General features: G+C 39.3%; 1 protein-coding gene across 3 annotated transcripts; it reads left to right on the forward strand.

Annotated features, from left to right (window-relative positions):
* Positions 1-4,565: 4,565 nt before the first annotated feature.
* On the forward strand, positions 4,566-26,979 carry LOC146492657 (cell division control protein 42 homolog). 3 transcript variants are annotated; one of them, XM_085149577.1, is made up of 6 exons: positions 4,566-4,672; positions 12,264-12,368; positions 20,873-20,945; positions 22,766-22,875; positions 23,153-23,350; positions 25,257-26,979. In XM_085149577.1, the coding sequence occupies exons 2-6, from the start codon at positions 12,264-12,266 to the stop codon at positions 25,344-25,346; spliced, it is 576 nt and encodes a 191-aa protein (XP_085005703.1). In that variant the 5' UTR covers positions 4,566-4,672; the 3' UTR covers positions 25,347-26,979. The 3 variants fall into 3 exon arrangements, with proteins under 3 accessions (XP_085005703.1, XP_085005705.1, XP_085005704.1); XM_085149579.1 differs by having other exon boundaries at positions 4,623-4,681; XM_085149578.1 differs by lacking the exon at positions 4,566-4,672 and adding an exon at positions 4,678-4,810.
* Positions 26,980-27,238: the final 259 nt, after the last annotated feature.

Raw genomic sequence — 27,238 nt, forward strand, 5'->3', positions numbered from 1 at the left:
ATATATGTGCGAGTGTGTGTCAGAGGGAGGAGGGAGATGACTCAGAAGGGAGACGGGGAGAGGTAGAGGAGGGTTAATTAAAAAGGAGGAGATGGACGGAGGGATGAGGATGGGGTGCAGAGGCTCTTTGCCTGACAGAGGAGGTAAAAATAGATGAAGGCAGGACCGGTTCTCGCGCTGCGTGTCTCCCTGCCTCTCTCTGGTGCTGCAGTGGGGTTCAGCTGATGTATATATGGTTACATAATTGAGCCTTCTCCACTATACACGACACGATGCTCGGTGTGTGTAATGCTCATGTTGTAGGGAGATAAATATGACATAACAAGCAAAAATTGTGTGTTGCACTAAAAAGATATCGAGTGAAGTTGAACTATGGCCATGCTGTACTTTCCTGTAATACTGATTTAACCTGTTTAACCAGGCGGGTCATTAAACACATCAGCTGTTAGTTACAATGTTTGCCTGAAAACGGGAAAATCCTTGTGGGGACACGAGGAAGGGCTAAAAGAGAAATATCAGAAATTAAAGAACAGTAGCAACATACCGACTGGCAAAATGCTGCCCCCTGGTGGTGAAAATGTAAAGTTTACAGAGCGTAATTACCAAAAATCTGCATTTAAGCATATATAACCTAAATTTATGATGATTCAGTGCTTGAATAAAACCACAAGCCTTAAATTGAAGCTGTTTATAGTTCAGTTCAATTCAATTCAATTCAATTTTATTTATATAGCGCCAAATCACAACAAAAGTCGCCTCAAGGCGCTTCATAGATACAGAGAAAAACCCAACAATCATATGACCCCCTATGAGCAGCACTTTGGCGACAGTGGGAAGGAAAAACTCCCTTTTAACAGGAAGAAACCTCCAGCAGAACCAGGCTCAGGGAGGGGCGGGGCCATCTGCTGTGATTGGTTGGGGTGAGAGAAGGAAGACAGGATAAAAGACATGCTGTGGAAGAGAGACAGAGGTTAATAACAGATATGATAGGGCTGTCAGTTCCAGCAGCTAATTTACTGATTGTTTGGGAGTCTGTAAAAAAGAAAATGAATTGCCTGGATTTCATATTTTGTGCTTCCTATTCATTTTTACCCAGTAGATGTTTTTCTCTTATACTGGAGTAGATATCCATGTGTAAGAAGGCTAAAAGCATGTTTACTCTTTACAGAATGAGAGATGAAAGAAATGCACTTGACAAACTAACCAGCTTTGTTTCTTCTGTTTTGATGTTTAGTTTTGTCCCTTTAATGCACCTACACGCTAATTTATCCACTTTTTACCACACAGCGAAGGTGCTTTCCATATTAACTTGTAATCATGATTTAACTAAAACTTATAACTCTATATTTTCACTGGTGTTGTGTGATGTTTCCTCATTTGTTTGTAACTTGGTTAAGTTATTGTGGTGTAACCAAAGACTTCACTGATCTTTCACCAATCAAATTCTGGCCTGCGGCGCAAATCCACCGTCGTGTCCTGAAAATGCTTCTAAACTGATGAGTTTACAGGAACTGTGACTGCGTTCTGGACAGAGCTCCCCATAACTTCATTGTTCTTCCTTTGTTCTGTGCAGAATCGTGTTGAGCTGTGTCCTTGCTGCTCTAAAAACAGACCGGTGACGCTGCTAATGCTGAGAGTGACACTGATACACATTGATAGGGCAAAAGGGTGAAGCCAGTGTGTGCTCAGTGTGTGTCACGGTCGTCTATTACGGTGTGTCTTTGCCTGCATGCAAGAGTATTATCGGGCAGGTGCGTACATCCACCTGTGTGAACGACTCTGGGTGCGCTTCTGTGTGTGTGCGAGCGTGTGAGATAATCTATAATTAAATTCCTGAGTTTAATGGGATTATCTTTGGGAGACAAGCGGCACATCGTCATTGGCATCAATCCCTGTGGTTAGCTATGGGTGAGAAAAAACATGAGGGAGCAACAAAGAGGATTTTTTTTCCCCAAAAAGCACTGATGAGATCAAAAAGCAATGAAATGCTTGTGAAGTGAGCAAAACAGCGAGGCCATCCAGAGGGACGGAGTAATAGAGGAGCACCTCGCGTTGTAATTATCTAATTTTCTGCTGCATTATCGCTGAAGGTCGACAAGCCTTTCCCTCGGCGAGGTCTCCCTTCACCTCCAGCACATCAGTGCTGACCAGGCCAACCAAACAAACAGATTTATCCCTATTAAAGACATAATACAGAGGACCAGCTTACATATTCACTCATACTCATCTACATGGCTATTTTTACAAGCTAATGAACTGTCCACATCCAATTCCTAACTCATTATCGACCAGAGTCTGATCATTTCGACACAGCAGAACTTCCCTGACCTCACGCTGCTTTCCACTGCAGTCAAGGGAAACAAATTAGATTAGATTGGTGTAAGAACTTGTATAGTATACTATAATATACTTAGTTATTTCTTGGATGACTTAAAATGTATCTTTTAAATGTTTAAAATCTATTTTAAACTTGTTTTAAGGCATTTTTAATGGCCAGCAGGGGGCAACACCTGTAGTTGCAAAAAGAAATCTGTTTGCACAGAAGACTATTGGGAAAACGTTTGGACTCTTTGCTCTATTACTGCAGTAAATAATCATTTTCTGCCTTAGCCACTCATTTCAGGTCATATTGAATAAAATATTATATCAGGGTGTTTTGTTTTGTAAATAAAGTATAGTTGTTAGCCAAGATAGCGAAGGCAAAAACTATCAGGCTCCAAAACAGGATTTCATTAACCGACGAGCGATTTCACAGTGTTACATCGATGCTGTCTATAGATTAAACAAGCAGGGCGAGCATTCAGTGGCTAATACTAATCATATACAATTAAATTTAACATGTTTTGTTAAACAGCTACAAAAAATGTAACACGTTACAGGCTGAATTGCTCATTTTAAAGGTGCCTTGAATTTGAAATCTTTTCCTAATTTTTTGGTTGCTCAAATGGAAACGTCAGCAAGTGTGGAGTGAATGAATCCATGGAGATTTCTGAAGTAGCAGAGAACAGCAGGACGCTCTCTGGTTGTGTTAAAACATGTCAAATGGCCCTTGACAGTGACCCTAAAAAGAAAAACAAAAGTACCCTCAGTGTGTACTTTTTCTCCCTCTGGTGATCACTGAGGAAAATCTGTCAGTCTATGTGTGGTTTTTACATTTTATTGAACTGGAGACAGGTTATTAATGCGAATCTATACTGCTAACCTCAAATATCAGTTTTAAATTCGATTATGTGGCTCTATGTTTTACCTTTTAATGCTAAGATGACCTCTGATTGTGCATCCAGGGACTGTTTTAGATTATCTTTTAAATCATTTTCTTCTCAACCAAAAATGGGTGAAACCACTTCTCTGTTGTCCTGGTTTTGTTTGATCACGATAAAACTGTTTTACTTTCTATTTTAGACGCATGTATTTTAAAAAATCAGTGACAAAAAACACAATGAATAATAACAGAAAGAAGAGACATAATTTAACCACAAATCTCGAAGAAAGAAAATGTTTAAAGACTGTAGAAACTAAGCTCTGAAAATTGAAAACTGAGCAGAGGATTAGAAATAAGCTTGTGCTCTAGCTCAGGTGGTGAATATAAGAACCTGGTTGTTGCAGGGAGAACTACGTCGTTCGACGAAGTGACGTCACATCCGCAGGCACTAGCTGCACTGTTTTGGCCATGCTGACCTCCCAGGTTTCCTACCATTTTAGCAAGTGCCCCTGCTGCCACAGCCAAATTAAAGACACAAGTTTATGATCGTGTTGGCGTTTACTGCAATGTTAATGAAAGAGATGTTGCAACACTTTGAAACGATGAAACTTTAAAAATCTTTACTCCTACTCATGCTCTCAATGGGAGTATAAATGTTTCCAAGCTGTGACGATGTCACTGTGCGCAAAGCCACCAATGTGGTGAGCATGAATAGGACATAAGGCCTTGAATATAATCTGCTGCTGTCATAGGCTTGGAGAGGTGAAGGCCTGACTGGGTGTTTGATCATGTTAAGCTAATTTTTCAGCTAATTTTTCTATTTTTCTGAGAAAAATTAAAAAAAAATAGAAAATTAAAAAATAGAAAATTAGCATTTCTTACAGATGCAAAATTTCTCAGTGATGTAAATTTCATAACCGGGCGCGAGCAGACCTTTGAGTGCCTGCCTGTTTTTTGTGATTGCACAAGAATTTACATTACACCTGCACTGTAATGTAACTATAATGTAATGCAGTGTTATTTTAATAAGTTTTTTTTTTTTAAATAATGAATACATTACCTGTTACCTGTGGCCGTGTTGTTTTAAATCAATTAAAGAATAAAAGACTAATAAAAGAAAGACTGAAAGATTAATAAAGATTGTATTTTACAGTGATTGGTTTAAGTACAGGAACGTGGTGATTTTTAAGCCATAAAAAAAATAAAACCGGAAATAAAAACTAAATAAATAATGAATAAAAACTCATTTACCATAACTTTTAATTTATATATTTTTGTGATGTTAACTAAATTAAAACGAGTTACAATTAACAAACGCTTTTATACATGAAAAGTAATAAAAACAGAGGAACCTGAATATAACATGGGTCACAGTTCCGCCTTCCGCCATGGGTGAGGAGGGGTAGTTTACAGGAAGCACCTGAACGTAGCACCGCATTAAAGCAAGTCCAGCGGCTGTGGCTTGGAAAGGTAGGCGCTGTAAGTGACGTTAACGATTTATCGGTGGTAAATACTGAAATATCCACAAAAATCACCGGGAGGTGTTGGGCTCATCTTTCCGGAGTTAAAACTGGCTGTTAGTGAGCTGACAGCTCACTCTCCTATACGGTAGTTGTCAAAACAAATGATTTCCTTGAGCTAACTTTAAGCTAGCTTCGCCGTTAAATCTCTGCCCAAAGTTACCGGTACGATCTTTTTTTGTTGTTTTTATATTTTTCGAAGGTAAACTACAACGTTTAACCCTCTTATTTATAAAGTTTACACACGCGTCTTTTAAGTTTGTTTTTTGTCATTATCTTTATGTTAAAATACTTTTAAGCAGGTTATTTTGCTGTGGGTGGGGGTCTGGGCGGATGTAACTTTAGGTTAGCTTAGCCTCAGTTAGCGAGCTTCGAAGAAGAACTTTTAATGATAAACTTTTAGCAGATTATTTCCGTGAAAAAAACTGTCAGCAGGTAGCGACGTTAGGCCTTAAAACATAAGGAAAAAATCTGTACTCAGTTACTGTACAAGTAGCAGGCCTGCGATTAAAATCTTACTGTAAGTAAGTGGCACAGCTTCACATGCGGAAGTGAGTGAAAAGCAGCAACACTTGAATGGATTTTTAACCATTTACAGCTGAAAAAGTTGCCATAAATAAGTTGAAGTTGTCGGTGTTTGCTCAGGGTTCTGTTGACTTTTCTATTTGACGAGTCGGTGTTATTAAACTGCTGTTGGTAGTACCTCATACAAAATCTATCTTAAATTTGTCTTATATAAAACTTATAAACACTATGCTTTCCTTGAAGTTACCATTTTAACATTTTTGGATATTTTAGCTTTTAAAGGCGATTCGATTAGGTTCAAATTTTTTTATATAGCATTAAATCACACAGTTGCCTCATGGCGCTTTATATTGTAAGGTAAAGCCCCTACAATAATACAGAGAATACGGAGAAAATCCCAACAATCAGATGACCCCCTATGAGCAACACTTTGGCCACATAGGGAAGGAAAAAACTCTGCATCTGCTGCAGCCGGGTGAGGGAACGGGATGGAAAGATATGTAGGATATAAAGCTATACTAGTATTTTGTTTTCTAGCATAAATAAACCATTATCTACATGGTTTATTCCTGCTCACGTTCATTTGAGTTGGTGAACTCCAGTTGTTAGTATTATGGGATGCGTTGACTAATTATCTGCACAAATGATAAAATTTATCAATGTCAGGTGCTGTTGTCTGTCTGTTGTTTCCATAGACCGTATAGAAAAGACAGATGCAACCAGCATCATTAATTTTGCACTCTGCTTGGATTTTTAAAGCCTCAAGGTTGCTGTTTTGGCTCCTGCTGTGTTATTTTTAATGTAATTTTATTTTAGAGTCAGAAGTGACTTTAAGTGGGGGAGTGCCAAATTATATAATAGATGTATAACTCTCTGTATCCCACTGTATTTCTATTAGCACGTTCCAGATTCCTGAGTACAATTGTGAAGTGTCAATTATGATACATTTCTCATCCTCCCCTCCTTCTACACCCTCCACTACCGCTCTCTCCTCTCTTATCTCCATCTCATCCTCTTCACCTAAAGCCTGATCTCCTGGACTCAAGTCAGGGCTCTAGCATAGGAATGTGTATGTCGACATGCATATTTATATGATTGTATTGTCAGCAGATCACACATCCAACTGTCCCATCTCTGGGCAGCTGACAATGAGCCGCCTATAACAACTACCGGATATAGGCTAATATTATGTCAGCTAATGGCTTGAGTGTGTAAAAATAACACTTTTCCTCTGATAAACAACTTGATTATATTCTTAAATGGTATGAGAGGCTATTTGCTTAGTGTTAGAGTCTGACAACTGATCCATTTTAAAGAAGCTTTCAGTAATACCAGGTAACACTGGCAAACGCAGGAGTGCTTACCGGCAGAAAGGTTAATCTCACCTCAGTATAGCTGTCATTGGTCAGAAGTGAGATTCACTGAGTCATCGAATCATATTGGACTACTTTCACAAAGCTTTACAACCTCCTCCTGAGTAAATAGATGTGGACGCTTTACAGCCGGCATTTTAAAAGCTGTAGTAAACAGCGGGTCGATGGCCTACACTCACTACAAATGAGCGCCATCCAGAACCTTTGTGATGAATCAGGGGTAAAAATTTTAAATATCCCAAAATATTTAACACAAGTCCATTGCTTTATTTCTGATGTATTGCTAATGTTGATATTATTCAAATACCAAATAGTATGAAAACAAAATATTTTTACTCACAAACAGTAGTAGAAATGTGTCGGCCAGCCACAACCATTATTACAGTACAGATCGATAAAAGACATAGCTGTCGTGACATCCTACTCAAGTAAAAGTCCCGTCCCAGGCTTGCGTTTACCATCTTGGTGTGTTGAAACACTGCATTACAGGTGATGGGTGGATCTAAGTGTTAAACTGCAGTTATTGGCAAATGACTTATGATTGACAAGATGTTAGCTAATGAATTTGGCAAATTTTTGGAGTCGGCCTCAAGTGTAATTGAAGTTTTCTTCAGACATAAAAAATGTTATTTTTCTATAAAAACACATTTTCTGTTTTCCCATAAAAGCAAAGTAAAGTGACAAGAATACAGCAGTTCAGTCTAACAGCAAGTCTTTTAAACGAACATATTTCAACAATAAGTATTTCGCTAGTCTTGAATAAGGACAGCAATTCAGGCAACCAAGAAAACTGAGCTATGAAAGTTGTAGCAGTAGTTGCATCTTAAGGCAAACTGACGTCCAAAGTAGTTTAGTATTTAGACCAGGGGTGTCAAACTCAAATACACAGTGGGCCAAAATTCAAAACTGGAACAAAGTCGCGGGCTAACATTAATATTTATTGTAAAAAAAATCTTCCTCCAGATATAAGAATGAATCTTTTCTTATGGACTCAAATAAGTTTTGCTGGAAAACTGAATATGGAACAAGCAAAGCTTAATACTAAACAATATATATGCCATATATGGGGCGATCGTGGCTCAAGAGTTGGGAGTTCGCCTTGTACTGTCGAGCCCCGGCTTGGACAGTCTCGGTCGTTGTGTCCTTGGGCAAGACACTTCACCCGTTGCCTACTGGTGGTGGTCAGAGGGCCCGCTGGCGCCAGTGTCCGGCAGCCTCGCCTCTGTCAGTGCGCTCCAGGGTGGCTGTGGCTACAATGTAGCTTGCCAGTGTGTGAATGTGTGGATGACTGGATATGTAAAGCGCTTTGGGGTCCTTAGGGACTAGTAAGGCGCTATATAAATACAGGCCATTTACCATTTACCATATATATATATATATATATATATATATATATATATATATATATATATATATATATTAGCTGTATAATGCCAGTAGGCCAGTTCTAATAGTAATTTGTTATGGCTTCGCGGGCCAAATGTAATTAGGCTGCGGGCCAAATTTGGCCCACGGGCCAGAGTTTGACACCTATGATTTAGATTTGAGAATGTCCTTCAACATATATAGAATACTAACGATTACTTGTACATTATCTTTCACTGGTCTTTGTAGTCCCACTTGTGATCAAACTGAACTCTGCTAAATGCTAAATGGACTCGTTCTTATATAGCGCTTTTCTACTCTATCTGAGCACTCAAAGAGCTTTCTACAACAAATTCATTCGGCCAGTCACACTCATTCACTCAAGCACCTTTTCTAAGCTGTTAGTGCCTATCTAAGATTCATGCACATTCACACTCCAATGGATGCATCGGTTAGTATCTTGCCCAAGGATATTTGGCATGTAGACTAGGGGGAAGCCAGTAATCAAACCACCAATCTTCAGTAGATGACCTGCTCTACTGCCTGAGCTACAGCCTACCCCTAAGCTAAAATGCTTAGGGATTTAGAAATGAGCCCTGTAATGAAAATTATCTGGATGCAACTGGGGCAGAAAGGGGCATTGAAAAGACTCAGTTAGCGCTAATTTCCCAAAACTATATTTTGCTGACGAATGAATAACTGGTGTCATCGTGCCTGCAAATGACTGGCCACCTTGTTTCTGACTCATCAGAGTTCAGCTGAATTCTGGCACTGCCAATTTACCCAAACAAAGAGCCAGTGATGAAGTGGCAGGCCATAGCCCTCTAACCATTGTCCTTCTTAATGAAGCCACAGAGTGGGTATGAGAGCTGCTCAGCATCAGAGAGGTCACAGGTTCTCTAGTCATTGTGTAGTAAACATCGCGCTACAGACCAGGCAGTGTTTCCATCAGCCAGTCTCATACTGACTCCGCATTTTCATATCACCTGATGCAAACAGGCAGGGAAAAAAGGGCATAAAAACCATTTAATAATTCTTAAACATGCAACTGAGCAGGTGTTTGGAAAAGTAATTTAATCTACATTTTGATCACCCATAAGCATCTATACATAGTAAATTACTTAATGCTTCGTCCTCTTACTTGACACAACACAGTGGCAAGTTGAGCATAGTATCAAAACATAACTACATAGAAAATCTTGCATGTTAATATGACCCTTAAAGCTGTCCAGAAATGCATGTAGGTTTTGTCCAGGGGAGTTATAAGAAAACAGACCAAAGAGCCAGTGTAACAAAGCCTACTGGCATTACTGTGTGAGATTTTGCGAGATATATCCCTTTAAACTGATGCTCAGAGTTGGAAAACAATTCTCAAACAAAATTTTGGCATTAGATTTGGACACTTGATTGATTTGAGTGATGTTTTTAACAACACCTAAATGTGTTTTTTGGCCCTGAAGATAAGGTGAAAAAATAACACAGATGAAACGACACAAAATTTAGCCCGTTGTCTACTTTGAGGGCCTGCAACTTGGAAAACACTCACAGTATGAAGCTAAAATTTATACATGACTTCATTTGATATAGTAAAGTTGTGTGGAAATTACATGTAGATAAAAATCATTTGGTTATGAGGGTGGTTGGAGAAGTCGTTTTCTCACATTTATTTGATTCTGTATAAAATCAACCTGTTACAGAGCAGCTTGCACTAAAACTTAAATAAAAGTAACTGGAAATTGTGTCGTAAGCATCGACTGCAATGACTGAAATCTTTTGTCTCATATTGTCAAGGCTTGTTTGTATACAGTTATGTTGTCATGGTTACCCTTCTGCACATGAAGCATTGGTGGGAGTTGCAGAATCAAGAGCAGGGCATCACCTCGCTTATGGAAAGCCCCTGAAATGTAGCAGTTGCACCGGATGCTCAGTTTGATAATGATTGAAGTACAACTACAGCCTATTAATACTTTCATTCTCAGTGATTCAAGTAGATTAAACCTTAGATTATTCTCATAGATTCAATTCAATTCAATTCAATTTTATTTATATAGCGCCAAATCACAACAAATGTCGCCTCAAGGCGCTTCATAGATACAGAGAAAAGCCCAACAATCATATGACCCCCTATGAGCAAGCACTTTGGCGACAGTGGGAAGGAAAAACTCCCTTTTAACAGGAAGAAACCTCCGGCAGAACCAGGCTCAGGGAGGGGCGGCCATCTGCTGCGACCGGTTGGGGTGAGAGAAGGAAGACAGGATAAAGACATGCTGTGGAAGAGAGACAGAGATTAATAACAGATACGATTCAATACAGAGAGGTCTGTTAATACATAGTGAGTGAGAAAGGTGACTGGAAAGGAAAAACTCAATGCATCATGGGAATCCCCCGGCAGCCTACATCTATTGCAGCATAACTAAGGGAGGATTCAGGGTCACCTGGTCCAGCCCTAACTATATGCTTTAGCAAAAAGGAAGGTTTTAAGCCTAATCTTAAAAGTAGAGATAGTGTCTGTCTCCTGAATCCAAACTGGAAGCTGGTTCCACAGAAGAGGGGCCTGAAAACTGAAGGCTCTCCCTCCCATTCTACTTTTAAATACTCTAGGAACAACAAGTAGGGCTGCAGAGCGGGAGCGAAGTGCTCTAATAGGGTGATATGGTACTACAAGGTCATTAAGATAAGATGGGGCCTGATTATTTAAGACCTTGTATGTGAGGAGCAGGATTTTGAATTCAATTCTGGATTTAACAGGAAGCCAATGAAGGGAAGCCAAAACAGGAGAAATATGCTCTCTCCTTCTAGTCCCTGTCAGTACTCTTGCTGCAGCATTTTGGATTAACTGAAGGCTTTTCAGTGAGTTTTTTGGACATCCTGATAATAATGAATTGCAGTAGTCCAGCCTGGAAGTAATAAATGCATGAACTAGTTTTTCAGCGTCACTCTGAGACAGGATATTTCTAATTTTAGAGATGTTGCGCAAATGGAAGAACGCAGTCTTACATATTTGTTTAATATGTGCGTTGAAGGACATATCCTGGTCAAAAATGACTCCAAGGTTCCTCACAGTGTTACTGGAGGCCAAGGTAATGCCATCCAGAGTAAGAATCTGGTTAGATACCATATTTCTAAGCTTTTCAGCGCCGAGTACAATGACCTCAGTTTTATCTGAGTTAAGAAGCAGAAAGTTAGTGGCCATCCAGGTTTTTATTTCTTTAAGACATTCCTGCAGTTTAACTAGTTGGTGTGTGTTATCTGGCTTCATGGACAGATAGAGCTGGGTGTCATCTGCATAGCAGTGAAAATGTATGCTATGTCTTCTAATGATGCTGCCTAGGGGAAGCATGTATAATGTAAACAGAATTGGTCCTAGCACCGAACCCTGTGGAACTCCATAATTAACCTCAGTGTGTGAAGAGGACTCTCCATTTACATGCACAAATTGGAGTCTATTAGATAGATATGATACAAACCACTGCAGTGCAATACCTGTAATACCTACAGCATGTTCTAATCGCTCTAATAGAATATTATGGTCAACAGTATCGAATGCTGCACTAAGGTCAAGAAGGACAAGCACAGAGATGAGTCCACTGTCAGAGGCCATAAGAAGATCATTTGCAACCTTCAATAAAGCTGATCCTTTTAGACTTGGGACAGATTGTCCCAAAAAGTTGCTTTTGTCTTAAAGGCAACACTCATTAGGTGATTTCCATTATGTATAACATATATAATTACTTTCATTATGGACAAACACCTGATTAAGGTCTGTCAGGGGCTTATTTTGTTATTCCAGCAGTCTTCCAGAGACCCCACTTCCCTGTCTCACCTCTGTTGTACACTTAGTTACTGATATGTCCTTTTTTCTTAACCAGCATATGCTCACTATGCTACTATGCTAACTTTTGTGGATTTAAATGTGGTGTTTTTATCATGAAATTAAAACAAGAAGGTGTTTTCATAAGGTGTTGTAGGTGCATTATATAGGTGCACAGTTCAATTTTGTGGATAAAAATAAAATTTTGTGTGAAATAAAAATGATGTGGTGATTTTTATAAGGTTCTGTAAGGTGCAAAAATGCGATAAATGAGCCATATCAGCCCATTGGTAGGTGGTTACTAGGCAACATGATGATGTTTAAATATATGACATACATAAGAACACCTACCTGTGTGCCAGGTTTGGCTCCTTGTGGTTTTAGGATCAGTTCAGGGATAAAGAAACAAACACACAGACGGAGATTGTGTTTGTTTTAATAAGGTTTTCTACTTTTCTCCTCCTCAGATGCAAACTATAAAGTGTGTGGTGGTGGGTGACGGTGCAGTGGGAAAGACATGCCTGCTCATCTCATACACGACGAACAAGTTTCCCTCTGAATACGTTCCTACGGTGAGTAGTCTCAAATAACACGATTAACTTTTTCACTTCCCCAAAGTAATAATACTTGAAATGACAGCGAGCTGACGCACAGCAGCAGCACGGGCCACTTTATCCCTTGTAACACCCAGTGTGCAGGTCTTTCCTGTGGAGTGATACTCATAGATGGGTAACTGCTGTATGTAGGTTACATAAACAGGTTTCTGAAAAAAGTATCGTCAGTATCGACGCCACTGTATTTACAGCATGCACATACCTTTCCAGTTCAGTGAGAGAGTGTCACTCATATTTCAGCTTCACTTTTATTTTTAAAAGATGGGAATGAGTACCAAAACTTGGTAGCAGTACACTCTAATAAAACTCTGGAGTCTTTTAAGAACTGAAAGGACCAAGATGGGTCATTTATGACTATTATATTTTATACTGAAATCTTTTTTTAATGGCTTCTGATGCGTTAACACACATCACCTTCAAACAAGATTACATTTCATTTATTTGTACATAAACGTATTGCATGTACTGCGGTACGAGTGTATCATTTTAATAACAAAACAGGATGAACTTTACTTTGATCAATAACAAGTCTGAATCAAGTCATTGTAGTCAGGCTGTTTGTTCATCCTTTATTTTCATTATGCTGTGTGAAACGATATATAAGCAAACGTCTTGCTTGTAACTGTAACATTTCAAATATTTTGTGCAGATAAATTCAAAACGAAGCAGTAACTCTCACTTCTCTAGGTCTGTTAGTGTTAGTGTGTTCCACAGCAAAACATCATGTAGTGTTCGAGAAGTTGTAGAAGAAGTGCATTGGCAAATTAGTGATGTGAAACTTTCTTAATGTGAAGCACATATAAATATGTGTCTTTTTTGTAATATAAAATCAACAGACTTCAGTAGTCATTTCAAAGCTTTCTATGTGTAAATATGTCTGAATGTAGAAGTAGAAAATTACAGGTCATCCAGGAATTTAATTGTTTGAGACAAGCCTGTAGTTTAATTTATGTGTTTCCTAATCTAATTGTGTATCATTGTCAAAGAAGTCAAAATATGTGCAAGTTTTCTGTGACATAGAAAACATAATGAGAAAAATATTGGTCCTAGCACAGAACCCTGTGGAACACTACGACTAAAGTTTGGTCAACAAATGGTCATAAATGATACAAAAATATGTGAAATTTCATCAGATAAGTTAAAAACCCATCCCCTTTAGTTTACCTAGAGTCTAGGTAAACCAGTAGTAACCAGACTGGTACAGGTAAGTATGATACTTACCTGTACCAGTCTGGTAAGGACAACTTAAGACTGAGTGCTGTAAATTTCTTCATCCGATGATGAATATGTGCACACATCCATGTCCCTTTAAATTTTCTGTGCTCACACAAGCTTTGCCCTCAGAGTTATTATATGTGCATCAACTATGCACGTGCCATTCAAGCAGAGGTGAGGTGGATTCAAGGAACAATAAAACACCTTTTCAGACACTCAAACTGAAACAAAGCTTTTTGCATTTGGTCTCACTGTGTTCATTTATAGTAGGCAAAGTTTGTATGAGACGTGAAGTTTGGTCTCCAGATATATCCAGTGTTTTCTAATAACATTTCTAGTGTTATTATAACTTTTTCGGTCAGCAGCACCTTGAAATTACATCACATATTTTTCTCAAATATCTTAAACCAGGGGTCGGCAACCTGCGGCTCTTTAGTTCTATAGTGCAGCTCTGCGTGGTTTGGGAAAATAAATTAGAAGTATTTAGCTGAAGTGTATTTTATTTATGTTAGTTCTTTTTTTAACTTGTAGTTCTACATTGGAAGATTATTGTGATTTTGAAATATAAAAATACAATTATATTTTATTATTTTTTTCATCACTCAAAATAAGCGTCACACTCGGGGAAGCCGGTGTACCCGCCGAAACGCCGTGCATTTATCGAGACTTTCAACCCCAGGTAGGCCAATTATGGATCTTCGGATCCACATTATGTCAGCAGTTATTATCCACCGTGAACTATGTTAAAACAAATGCCGCTCATGCCTCACAGACGACAGCTTACAGTCCTGCGTAAAGATGAAAATCACTTCGTACAGCCCCGATTTGCAGACGCTGTGCGCAGAGGTTCCATTGTAAACATATCACGACAGACACACGGTTGCTGTACGCATACATCCGGCTGTAGCGTTTCAGCGCACAGCCCGCCACACACCAACACAACACAACAGCACAGACGTTAAGGCGGTGAGGCGTGATTGCGGGTGCCGCTCAGGTGCGTCCGCCTCCCCCCACACACATTAACCAGGTAAAATACATATTTAGACAGAATTTTGCAAATATCTATTTTTCATTTTTCAGCAGCATAGAGCTTTTTTTTTTTTTTCTCAATTATTTTTTAAAAGTCAGGTCAAGGCTCCAAAAGCCCAAAGGCGATATAAGGTCAGTTGTCTTTCATGCAATATTTTTCTCAATATAGATTTAAACCAGTAATGGTCATCAAACATTTTTACTTGGAATAACTTGGTTGACCCACTTTCCTCTAATCTTTATTGAAAAATGGTTCCTAAATTAAATTTATGCTGATGTTACAGTTTTCAAGGTTGACACATGATCAAGTTGGACTTTTCTTTATACCTATAATAACACGGTGAAAAAACAATGTTCTTGATAGAGAGTGAGAAATGTTAGAAAAGGAGACCCTGCGTTACACTTCGAGGTCTGTTTCTCTGCTGAGCTAACAGAGCCAAATATTGATTAAGCTCCACCTTAGATTTAAGCTGACATCTTGATAAATGGTAACTGGTTCTTATGTAGTGCTTTTCAGCTCTGTTTATACAACATGGCCCTTTCATACAAACACTTATTGTTTATAAGTGACAATACACACATTGCTACTCCAATGAACGCATTGCAGATCCAACCAGCAACTTTGCGATTATAGATGAACCGCTCCTGACCTCCTGAGCTACAGCTTCTCTGTTAGGCAGAGAGAGGTTGTGACAGTTCACACACAGAAAATGTTACAAGTTAAATGTTGTATATAAAAATGAAAACTTATTACAATACGCTTGTTAAATGATGACTTATAAACCCTGCTACTGGGTCCAAGCTCCTACTGCATTCATTAAGCTGCCCTCTTTTAATAGCAGCACCCTTTTGCACTCGAGCATGAACCTGGATGATATTTTGGTAAAAAGTTCTTTTTCACACCTACAAGAGTTTTTGCACATCATTTCCTTGAAGTTGTAAACTTTCTAGCGCTCGCTGTTTGTTCTGATTCTCGTACACGTTTGTGTCGTTTTTGGTGCGTGCAGTCGGTGGTTTCATGTCTGTACCTGCAGGGTTAGAAATGTGTGCTCGTCTCCTGACATCCTGTTTGATTCGTGACTATTCAAAAGTGTTGCGTCACGCTGCAGCAGCGCGATGAGGAAGAAGCTTCGCAAGCTCTGCAGCGTGACGCAAATGTGGTCCATGTGCGCCTCAGCTCAGCTGATCCTGCGTTCTCTGACTCTGTGGTTTGTTGCCGTCAGAAAGCGGCCTGCTGAGCGTCGACAGGCTCTGCAGCCCTGCTAGAAATATCTGAAATGCCTCCTAATTGATGATGGGTAGGGTCTGTGAGTAGGGACTGCAAACTGATGAGTAATTGTCTGTTTTCTGTTGGTGCCACTGCTTGGTCTGTCAGCAGTCAGCACTGTTTGAGAATTGCAGAAGCAACAGTGCTGACTCAACTTTTATCTTTCTCTTCCTGTCAGACTGTCCATCTCACTCACCTCGCTTCCACGCCACTATTTTTAACTCTTCAGTACGAATGTTGTCCAACCAATTCTGTTTGAATTTTTATTACGGTTTTTGGCGGCCACCAATTACTAAAACAAGAACACTTAAGTTAAAAAAAATGCACTTTTTTCCAGTATTACTACGGCTGTTACTGATTATTGTCGTATAAAAGCACAACCTTCACATCTAGACTGTTTTGCAGCTTAAACAACAGTAGTATTTGCCATTTTACCTCTTCATGATTCCAAAACCTTATCAAGATCAGAAAGTACTTTAAACTTTAATGCATTTAAAAGACCAATGGGACCAATGGGTACCAAACGTCTCACAGACCCTTACCGGTCCGTGGCTCAGGGGTTGGGGATCGCTGCTTTAATAGGCTCGCTCTTCCCCGGGCTGTGTGTTTGGCGTACCTCGTATATGCAGGAATAGTCATGTCAGTATTAATCTATAATTTGTTTATCTACTTTATTTCAAATGCGTTGTTTAAATGCCACATTGTTGTTATTCCATTATTTTTCAGTGCATATGAGCTTTCCCTTTCATATTTAAAAATGTGCTCTGCTTCTTCTTAAACTCAGTCAACAAGAGTAGAAGTGAGGGCATCACGTGACCACCTCGGTTTGCTTTCTGTCTACTCTTCTTTGTTTTCTCAGTCCTGTTTGAGCACTTTTATCACCCACTGAAAAAAATAATGTAAAAACACATCTTAACGTATCAGCTGTTTGTAGTTTTCAGCTCGTCTGTGGCTTCCTGCTAATGAAAACAATGGCATAGTAGCTCTTTGCTGTTAGCATAGAGCTCTTTTTTTCCTTATTAGTGCTACATGTAGGAAAACCTTTAAGTACTAAAGACTTGACTTTATTATCAAAATACTGATTATAATTACTGTGGTATTTTGAGAATAAAGGTGTAAAACATTAGTTGTATTAAATTACCTTAAGATTTCTTTTATATTGCGTTATTGATTAAGATATTGCCCAACATAAAACAGGAAGGCTGTAATATTTTCAGAATAAAGGTGCTATTCAAGACAGAAGTGGAAATACTTTCATATAAATGTAAAAAAAAGGATATCAAAAACAAAGTTTTATTGTAAAATTTTACTTTCTTTCCTGATAAATGCAACTTTTTATGCTTATTTTTTATCATCCGTGAATAGTAATACGATTTTACACACCTCCAACATGATTCAGCAAAAGCTGTGTTATTTTGTTTTTATTGCTTACTGTCACATTGTTGTTATTCCTGTGCAACATGCTGTCCCTACCTGCATTCTCCTGTTGTTAATCACCTTATTACTTAATGTCACCAACGTACTTAATGAACCCTAATCTTTGAGACTAGTCATCATGCAGCATTCAGTTGAGCAATGTCTTGTTTTAGACAAGACTTTATTCTCCTGTACGCTTTCTGTTTCATGTTTGCTCTGTGTGTGCGTGTGCGTGTGCGTGTGTGTGTTGAGCAACTATACATCAGTGCTGTATTATGTGTCTGCGTTGTTTCCTGTCAATCTGCTGACAAACAAGCCACACAGTAAGAAATTAGGAGAGAGTAAGTCTACTCCAGGAAGTAATTCCTCACAAACAAGTCGCCTTACAGGAATCTGATGTCAAACCTGTCACATTTTACAAGGAGTGTGTTTATTGTTTAATTTCAGGCTGTTGTTTGGCTCTGTATGAAACTGAAACAGCATATAAATAGTTATCGTAACAGCACAGTCGGGACACAGTTCAGCACAGCGCTTTTTCCCCACTGTGTCTGCTGTGATCTGTTTCCAGCTGCTTCTGTAGTTTGAGCTCCATCCAAAGCTCTTACCATGAAACCTGTGTCTCTTCTTCTGTCTGTGTGGTGGATGTTCGAGTGGAGGCGCCAGTTACTCGGTGTTTCTGTCCAAACTTGACCTGAAGAACACTTCTGTCCCTGTTTGTCCATTTCTCTGCGTGTGTGTGTCGCACACTCTGAACTGTTTCATCAGTCTATCAAACGTCGGGTCAATTCTGCCTCTCTGTGCTCGCAAGAAAAATAAACAACCAACAAACAAACAAGTAGAAGAAATGTTGAACAGTTGTAGCAGCAGCTTCTCTGGACATTAGGTTAGCATTGGAGGTGGGAATCACCATACAACTCACAATACGATAATATCACGATACTTAACGCACGATACGATATTATTGCAATTTTTTAAAAATATTTTGCGATATTCAGATTCTGTACATAAAGGTAAACTTTATCAATATTCATTTTCTCTAATATCAAAGTCTCACACTCAGTCTTTCTCTCATTTCAGTTTGATTGTTGACAAACTGAACGGTTTGTATTACAGTCTAGTCCAACTTAACTGAATCAACCATCTGGTACAATTATAGCTATTCTGAACTATGCAGTTTATGAAAACTATGCAGCCCCTTCAGCAACTGAAGAATTTGAAAGTAAATTAAAACAAAATATAATTTTACATTAAATAAAAAAAAGTTTTAAACTTAATTAAAATTAAACATGTCTTAAATTAAAATAAGTAAACTGTCACATTTGGACAGTGAAGAAATGTCAGGATTCTTGCTCAGAAAAAGGATCAACATGCTCTGAAGTCAGAGCACAAAAACCTTTTTGTAACAAAGTATCGATTTCTGCTGTCCCTGTATTGATACATTATTAGCAAACAAAATATCACCATGCTACACAGTATCCATTTTTTCCCCCACCCCTAGTTAGCATTGGGTTAAAAAAAGATGGTAAACCATCGTGTTAATGCCAAATCCTGTAAAACCAGTTAGCAGTTAACTGGGATTTCTTACTGGCTCAGGATCTTTGAGCATGATTACACATAATCATGATTTGTCTGCGTATAATTAAGGCGAAAAGTCTGTGTGACCTTTACAGATGTCAGTGCATTTTCCTGAACTTTCTGTTAAGTTTCAGCAATTAAACAAAAACGTTTTACTTTGGAAGACCAGAACCTCTGGTGGGTCCCGAAATGTTTTACGTGCCAGAAAAGCTGTCGTCTGCTGACTCATCTCGCCTGATTCGCTTTTAGTGGCGTGCGACCAAAGTGTTTTTTGGCGGTCTGCTTTAGCTGTTTCTCCCTCGACCTGTGGCTACCATCCAATTGTTCTGATGCCTCCAAGTCTGCTGTCACGAGGGTCTCGCTTCACAGCCGTCTGCACAAACAGACACAATGGAGGCCGTGGGCCAGCAGTGACCAGCAGCTCCCAAATAAGATGCACAAACACCCACTGGTGTGCACCCAACTGTCTGCAGGTCAATCAGCTCTGCCTGTTTAATCATTTCATTTGCAGTGTTTCCAATCTGAGTAGTATTTAAAGTAAACTCCTTGTGAAAACTCGTTGCTTTAAGTGACTGAAACGGTTTTCAGTCCAAGACGAGACTAAAAGTTAATGAATAATTGTGTTAATTATTACAGTTATAGTTCAAAATGATGCTGATTGTTTTGTGAAACAGTCGAGCAGCTTGAAACTCGCTGATGAAACATGTCTCTATGAAGATCGTCGTGCAACAAGCATTTCCAGTCAGCTACTGTGACCGTACCTTGTTTTATACTGCATGACGTCATCGTCGTGAACACTCCCTGCTTTAGCGCACTGCATGATGTCATCATCGTGAACACTCCCTGCTTTAGCACACGTCCGCCGAGCCAAAGTTAGCAGGCATGTTGGGACTGGGCTGTTTTATTGTACACAGCAGCAGCCTGAAGGTATGGCTGTGATTAAATAAAAGGAAGGACTGAACCAAGACGCAGCAGGTCTGCTTACCTGAACAACAAAACAATATTCAGTTTCCATCATTTCATGTAATTCAGTAAAGTAGCTTTACATGATTCACAGTTCACAATAATCCTGATTTCTTTTACACCAGGACGAGTAGCTGCACCTCTCAAAAAGAAGGGTTGAACAGCAAGTAGGTTGGATTTCTCTGGCCAAGATGGCAGTTTTGAGAATAACTGCTCTGAATCACATCATACAGATCCAGACAGTTGTCTTGGATACAGCACACAATGTTAAGAAATCCACTTCACACGTTCTCAACACTGGAAATGATCGGTTTCATGGAGGTGAACGCCGGTGTTTAGTCAGTTTAAATCGATTTCTCATTTTCCGTCTTGTTGCAGTTCGTTTGTGCAGATGTAAATAGAATCGCACTCGAGTGCGGACCAAAAGAACCGCACCGAGACGCTTTGGAGGACGTCTGTGCGGTTCCAAATGAACTGAGCAGTTCGTTTGTGGTGTGAACAGGATACGAGCTCAGTCAGGCCCAATTACCAGGTAGATGTTGAAGGTTTGAGTAGTCACGTGCAGTTATTTCTTTGTATTCTGTGAAGCATGAGGTACTATAGATGTGCACAGGTTAGCAACTAGCCGCCCAACATAAGTTGTCCTTTTTCAGTTGACACGTTTAGAAACTGAACTGATTCTGACGGGAGGAAATAAACTGTAGGTGTGAAACCGCTGATGGGCTCATCCACTGTTTAATGAGTTAAAGATTTGCTTAATGGAGCATCATGTGCTCATATTTGAGCCTTTTTAACTTTGCATATTCAACACTGGAGTCGTCTGGTTTGTATGACAGCGGTGCTGAACGTCTGTCAAACAAAAGCACTTCCTTTTTCAACGATTTAACTGAAGAAGTCTTCTTCCAGTCTACACTTTACTTCCTTTTTTTGTTTTCTGCTCTCTCTGTCATATCACCCGGCTTCTGTTTTCTCACCTTTTCCCCTCTTTGTCCCCCAGGTGTTCGACAACTATGCCGTGACGGTGATGATCGGTGGAGAACCGTACACTCTGGGACTGTTTGACACTGCAGGTAAAAAAATCTAAAACCATTTCAGTTAATTCACACAAGCAGTGACTGCCTAATATTTACAGAAAGGTTTTTTTTTCGTGCAGTTAAAAGTAGGGCTGGGTATCGTCACTGATTTCTAGAATTGATTCAATTCCGATTCACAAGGTCCCGAATCGATTCGATTCACTTCGATTTGAATCTGGGAAATTTTGACAGTCAGAAATATTATAATTCAGATCAGTACATTTACATATTTTTGTATCTATAAAAAGGAAGCTGACACACGCAAGAGTTTATTAAAGGTGTGAGCGTCACAGCAGAGGCCTTTGTGTCAAAGTAGCTGAAGATAAAACACAGAAAAACATGAAGGTGATTTTCCTGTTCTGGGATTTTATAAAAATATTCTGCAGTACATCAAAAATGAAAGAAAACCATTAATGAACACATGAACATTACCTCTGAAGTTACAGCGGTTTTATTAGAGACACGAGCCTCTGTCAGTGCGCCCCAGGGTGGCTGTGGCTACAATGTAGCTGCCATCACCAGTGTGTGAATGTGTGGATGACTGGATATGTAAAGCGCTTTGGGGTCCTTAAGGACTAGTAAAGCGCTATATAAATACAGGCCATTTACCATTTACGGCTAAGCGTTTTGCATTTTGCATAATTTTAAAAAGTTTAAATTTGTTCAGTATTGAACGGCAGAAATTAGGTTTTCTTTTCGGAAGTATATAAAAACGAAAAGAAAAAAAAACGTCGGCCGACAGCGCTGTAAACAACGGTAGACCTGTGCGTAACAAGCAAGCGAATAATAAAGAAAACAGATTTTTAGACGGGAAACTGTTCTTGAAGAGAGAGAGCTGTGCATCGTGGTCGAAGCAAAACAGCAAAAGTCAGAGTGAATACATGACGATGTTTATGTGAAGCGTAGTTTGGATCTTCTTTTGCTGCTGGTTCGGTCAATATTGTTTGGAGAGACATCAAACTAACAGCTTTACAATCAGCGCATAAAGGGCGTGAACACAAAGCGCCGACCCGCCGACAGATCAGAATCAGCGAGCTGTCGGCTTTCAGCCCCGACCGTGAGAAAGGCGACATCTCACTGATTCTGATCCGCGGTTGGGCTGTGTGTTTAAGTCTTTGTGCAGAATCCGTGTTCCTGCTCTCATTTACTGTCTTAGCTGTTTGGTGGTTGTTGAGATTTTGTGAGATTTAACCTGAGATTCTGGCATTTCGGGCAAAATAAATTTATATTAAAAAATCGATTCAGGATTTTAATGAATTGATTTCACGTTATCCAAGCCAGAATCGATTTTAATCGATAAATCGATTATAAAAACCCAGCCCTAGTTAAAAGCACTACAAAACCTAAAAATAAAACTAAGTCAATGTGCTAACCCTCCTCTATCAAAAAGATGATAAAAACTTCCTGGGGGGAAAAATGCATCATGAAATCTTAATTTTTGGCTACATCTCACCGCCACTTTTGGTAAAACAGGAAGTCAGAGAGTGAGTTTTTGGTAGTGTGAGATGTTAGCTGGTGGAGGTGAGACCGAGCGGACTGCGATCTGCTCCACCTGTCAAATAAACAAGCCACACTCCTAAGATTAAACCTTTACAGTATCCATATGTTTAAATGAAAATCCCCGCTGCGTCGTTATGGTGAAGAGGGTGGAGGGTTTTTGTTTTGTAGCTCGCTGCGCATGTTCATGTGTGGTCCAAAGTTGGACACTTTAATATGGGCATTGACTCAGTTCTGGAGACCACCTCAACTGGACCTGAAGCTTTGTTTTGTTTTTTATCTCTATTAGCTTAATTTTCATTTTGTGGCTCCCCCTGCAGGTCAGGAGGATTACGACAGACTGCGACCCCTCAGCTACCCTCAGACTGACGTCTTCCTCGTTTGTTTCTCTGTTGTATCACCTTCATCCTTCGAGAACGTCAGAGAGAAGGTTTGTTTAGCTCTCTGTGTTTTTTGTTTCTAGATTAAGATTGACACATGTACCTTTCACCTTTTTAAACAAGGGCTGTCAGAATAATCTGTAAACCAGATTATTTACTATGACAAGTTATTGTCTTCTCAGTAAAAATTAATTGAGAACACCATCAGCTTGGTTTTAGATATAGATGTGTTCACAGTGTAACTTTAAGGACACAGAGGAGGCTTCAGGTCAGTTGGAGTTGCATTAAAAGTCCATCAAGCCTGACCTTGACCTTGTCTTTTCACAGTGGGTGCCAGAGATTTCACACCACTGCCCACGGACGCCCTTCCTGCTGGTGGGGACTCAGGTGGATCTCAGAGACGACAGCAACACCCTGGAGAAGCTGGCCAAGAACAAACAGCGAGCCCTGAGCTGTGAGAGCGGAGAAAAACTGGCTCGTGAGCTGAAGGCCGTCAAATACGTGGAGTGTTCGGCTCTGACGCAGGTACGGAGAGAAGTAGTCGCCTGAGGGGGGAGAAACAGGCCTTTAGCATCCATGTGAGCTCAGGTCTGATGAGGTCAAAGGAAGTTTCACAGTTAAGTCTAATAAGCGAGGCGACGTGTAGCTACAGAACTGTCTGTGTCCAGATGTGAAACTGGAACCAGCAGCTCGTTTCCACGTGGCTCCGTGTGCTAGGCATGATTCTGGTTACAGCTGCTAATCAGCTTTTAAAAAGCACTTTTAAAAATAAATCATCATCAGACAATTACCTGTTAGCATTAAATAGGAACTGAAACTAGTATTTGAACCAAAAAAGTTATCAAGAAAGTGTTTGCTGAGATCATAGAGGAGGGAAGGGAGCAAAAGATCGTATTTCTGTAGACGTCTATACAACCAGAAGTCTTGTTTGTTTGTTTTTTCATTAAAAGTAAATCAGACTTAGTTTACTTTCCTTTTGACTTTTGAATCTTTTGCATGGTCTGCGGTGGGGGGGGAATCCAAGTGTTTACCTGCTTTTAAAAAAGTCTTCTTAAATGTAATTGATTAGTTAACCCTTTAAAACCGGTCAGAGCTGCACGCTCTGTTTTGCGTAACTATTTTTAAATCCCGGTAGCTCTGCAACCACGTAAGCTAGCGCAATAATTTTTTTTGCATATGAAACCGGAGGAGTTGTACTTACATCTTATGCCATCAGCTTGTCCTCGGTCACAGTTTCCTTCCACATATAGCTTTGCAAAAACTGCATAAAAAGCACTTGCAGCAACAAAAACATAATATTCCAGAAACACGCTTTGCCGATCCGATCAGCTGTTCATAACACTTCCTACGTTGGGATAGACGTCAGCATGAACTATCGCATGTCCGCCATGACCTGCCCGAAACCGGAAGTGATGTCATTTTCGCGGAAATGTAGTTTTTTACCATCAGGGCCTCATGAGCCTATACTGGTGTTTTTAAAAGTTATCTTTGACTTTATGACTTTCTGTGTGGTTTCTGGGATGCTTAGGACTCATATTGCACTGCTGGAAATAGTTTATTTTGATGCATATGCTGCTTTTTTGCAAATTTGCATTATAATATTTATTTTCGTTTTTCCTGCAGTATATAAAAATTGGTGTATTTCAAAAATAAAACTATGAAGACACTCAAAATAAATTTCCTGTGGTGGGAAACTATTTTGTGCAACTTTTCTGTATTTACAGTTTTGAGGAATAAGCCTCTTAAATTTCTCTAACTAGAAATATATGTTAAAAAAACAAAAACGATTTTCAATTTTTTTGTAGTTTATTGCACTTTTTTGCAATTTATGTAATTACTATGCACTTAATGCAGACATATTATTAAAATTTGGGCTATAATGGTTGTATTGATGTATAGCAACTTGAAATGCTCCCAAAAATGGCTCCACAGCATGTAAACATATAATATAAGCTCTGGCGGACTTGGTTCTATGGTAGGTCTTAAAGGGTTAAAAACAGAAGACTTTCCTCCTACATGTTAATCTACTTATTCTACATACGGTCATGTTATTTAGTCAAATTCTTTTATTTATTCTTATGTATTTTTTTGGTAGAGCTAGACAGAAACCGCCTCCCCAGCACATTCAGCGAGAGGACAAGAGCTCCCTTCATTAGAAAAAAGTATTTGTTATTTTACTTTGTTTTATTGCGAGTAAATTTGAGGCACGCAGAGATCTGTGGCAGAGCTCCACCTCGGTCTGAAAGGATGGCGACGTCATCTATTTTCATTTCTAGTTTCCTTTGTAGAATTTTCTTTCTTTTTAAATGTGAATTGAATTTTTTGAATTTTATTAATTAATTGATTAATTTCATTAATTTCATTTAATTTATTTTAATTTTTTTTAATTAATTATTATTTATTTAGTAACTGGTTGTTTTTGTTTATTTAGAGGGGACTGAAGAACGTGTTTGACGAGGCCATCCTGGCAGCTCTGGAGCCTCCGGACACCAAACCCAAAAAGCGCTGCGTTCTGTTGTAGACGCCACGACAAGAAGAAGAAGAAGAGGAGGAGGAGGATAGGAGAAGGTGGAGGTGGACCAGGAGGAGATTATTAACCCAGATGGGAACTGAGGGGGGGAGGGTAGACGCATTTAAACAGTGCCTTCAGCCATAGTGACTTAACGTGGGTGTGGTGTTAGAACGGATAGGCGCTTTGTTTTCATCGCCGTAACATGACTAACATGTTTGAGCAACACTCTTCGCTAACCTGGAAACAGGGTTTTAATAATCGCAGGAAGCAGATTGAGCAATAGTAGTTTAAACCTCAGATGCCTTGAAGATACAAACTATGGACGGAGTCACGTTTGCAGCTGAAACTTAACAAAAACTTTTAAAATCATTGAAAAAATCTACAAGGAACTGTATAAAATATCTGAATAAATGTTGGGAACAATGTGTCGGGTCAGTAAACTGCTGCTTTATATTTGTGACACTTGATGATCTGCTGTTGATTTCATAGTCTTGAAATAATTTGGTAATCATAGAGTTTGAGCGGTTGTGGTGTACAGTAGCAGTGACGGGCGCTACACTGTTGATCTCAACAATAGCTTTTTTTTAATTTGTTAACTTTTCCACGTTAAAGCAAAAAAACTGAGCAGTATTTTTCCCTTTTCTTTTGTTAGCATAAAGATTAACTCTGTTTACAGATTTTTAATTTTTATTTTTAACCTTTAAACCAAAAAATCGTATGCAGTTGTGACATGTGGCACTCAGAAAATCTACAAATACAAAAAATAATAACCTACAGGAGAAAAAAGCCTTTTGACTGTTGCTTCTGTAAGTGCAGTTTTGATGTCCTGGTCACCGGTGTAGTTAAAAGTATTTAAGGCAGTGCTTTAAAATAATTGTCCAGAGGTGTTTCAGCGTAGCTGCTGAGTGGCTGTGTTTGCTCCTAGAAAGCCTTTGTTGACATTCTCATCCTGTGGCGAAAAATCCTGTGAAACTTGAGGTAAAGGAGCTCGTTTGCTCTTAATGTATCCACAATACAATTCAAGAAAGTCCTTTTGAAGAAAGCAGGAAATCTTTCCAAGCAGCTGTAGTTTGATCCCAACATAAGGTCAGATGAATCCTAAAGTAGATAAACCCATCGACCGCTGCTTAAACTGTAGATTTAAATGTAATCAAAAGTGTTGATCATAAGAAAGTCAGCATTAGTGCTGTTTTATTCAATCACTGGTTTCAAAAAAGCAACAAGAAGAGCATCAACAAACATTTTCAGCACTCTTGTATCATCTAGCCGACACCTTTGGGCAGTAAAAAAACAAAACTTAGCTGTTTCCTCCAAACACTGAAAGAATGAGCGTTTAACCCAACACGCTGGAGTGAACTCACGCCTGCAAACCGACCAGGGGATTCAAACACGAACCTTCCTGCTGTGAGGCAACGCTGCTAACGCTGCAGCTCCAGTAGCCTTCAGTTTAGGAGCCTCGGCGTGCTGTAGGTGCGAGTTCTCTAACTTGACTTCATCCATGTCAAAAAGAATAACTGAGATTAAACATTTACTAACTGGGCAGAAGCTGCACGTTACAGGACAACACATGCATTGGTGTGCACGGTAGCTAACAGTGCCTCAATCTGTAGCTGAGACGAGTTAGAAGCTCGATGTTCTCATGTGGATGCAGCCAAAGTAACAAAAATAATATTCAGACTCTTTAAGTCTTGAATTGTCTGAGATTTCTCAAGTTCCATCTGGTAACAGGACAAATGTTACCACCTGACCACAGAAACGTGAATGTTTTGCAAGAATTTGCATGCAACTGCACACAACATATAACTCCTAACAATAACTTTAACTGTAAACATTAGTAGAGATATTGAAAAAGATTGGGTGAAATGTCCCTTTAGAACGAGTCACTGTGTGAAAACTGTGAG

The sequence above is a fragment of the Neolamprologus multifasciatus genome, chromosome 22 (genome assembly GCF_963576455.1).
Source record: "Neolamprologus multifasciatus chromosome 22, fNeoMul1.2, whole genome shotgun sequence".
Classification (NCBI taxonomy): domain Eukaryota; kingdom Metazoa; phylum Chordata; class Actinopteri; order Cichliformes; family Cichlidae; genus Neolamprologus; species Neolamprologus multifasciatus.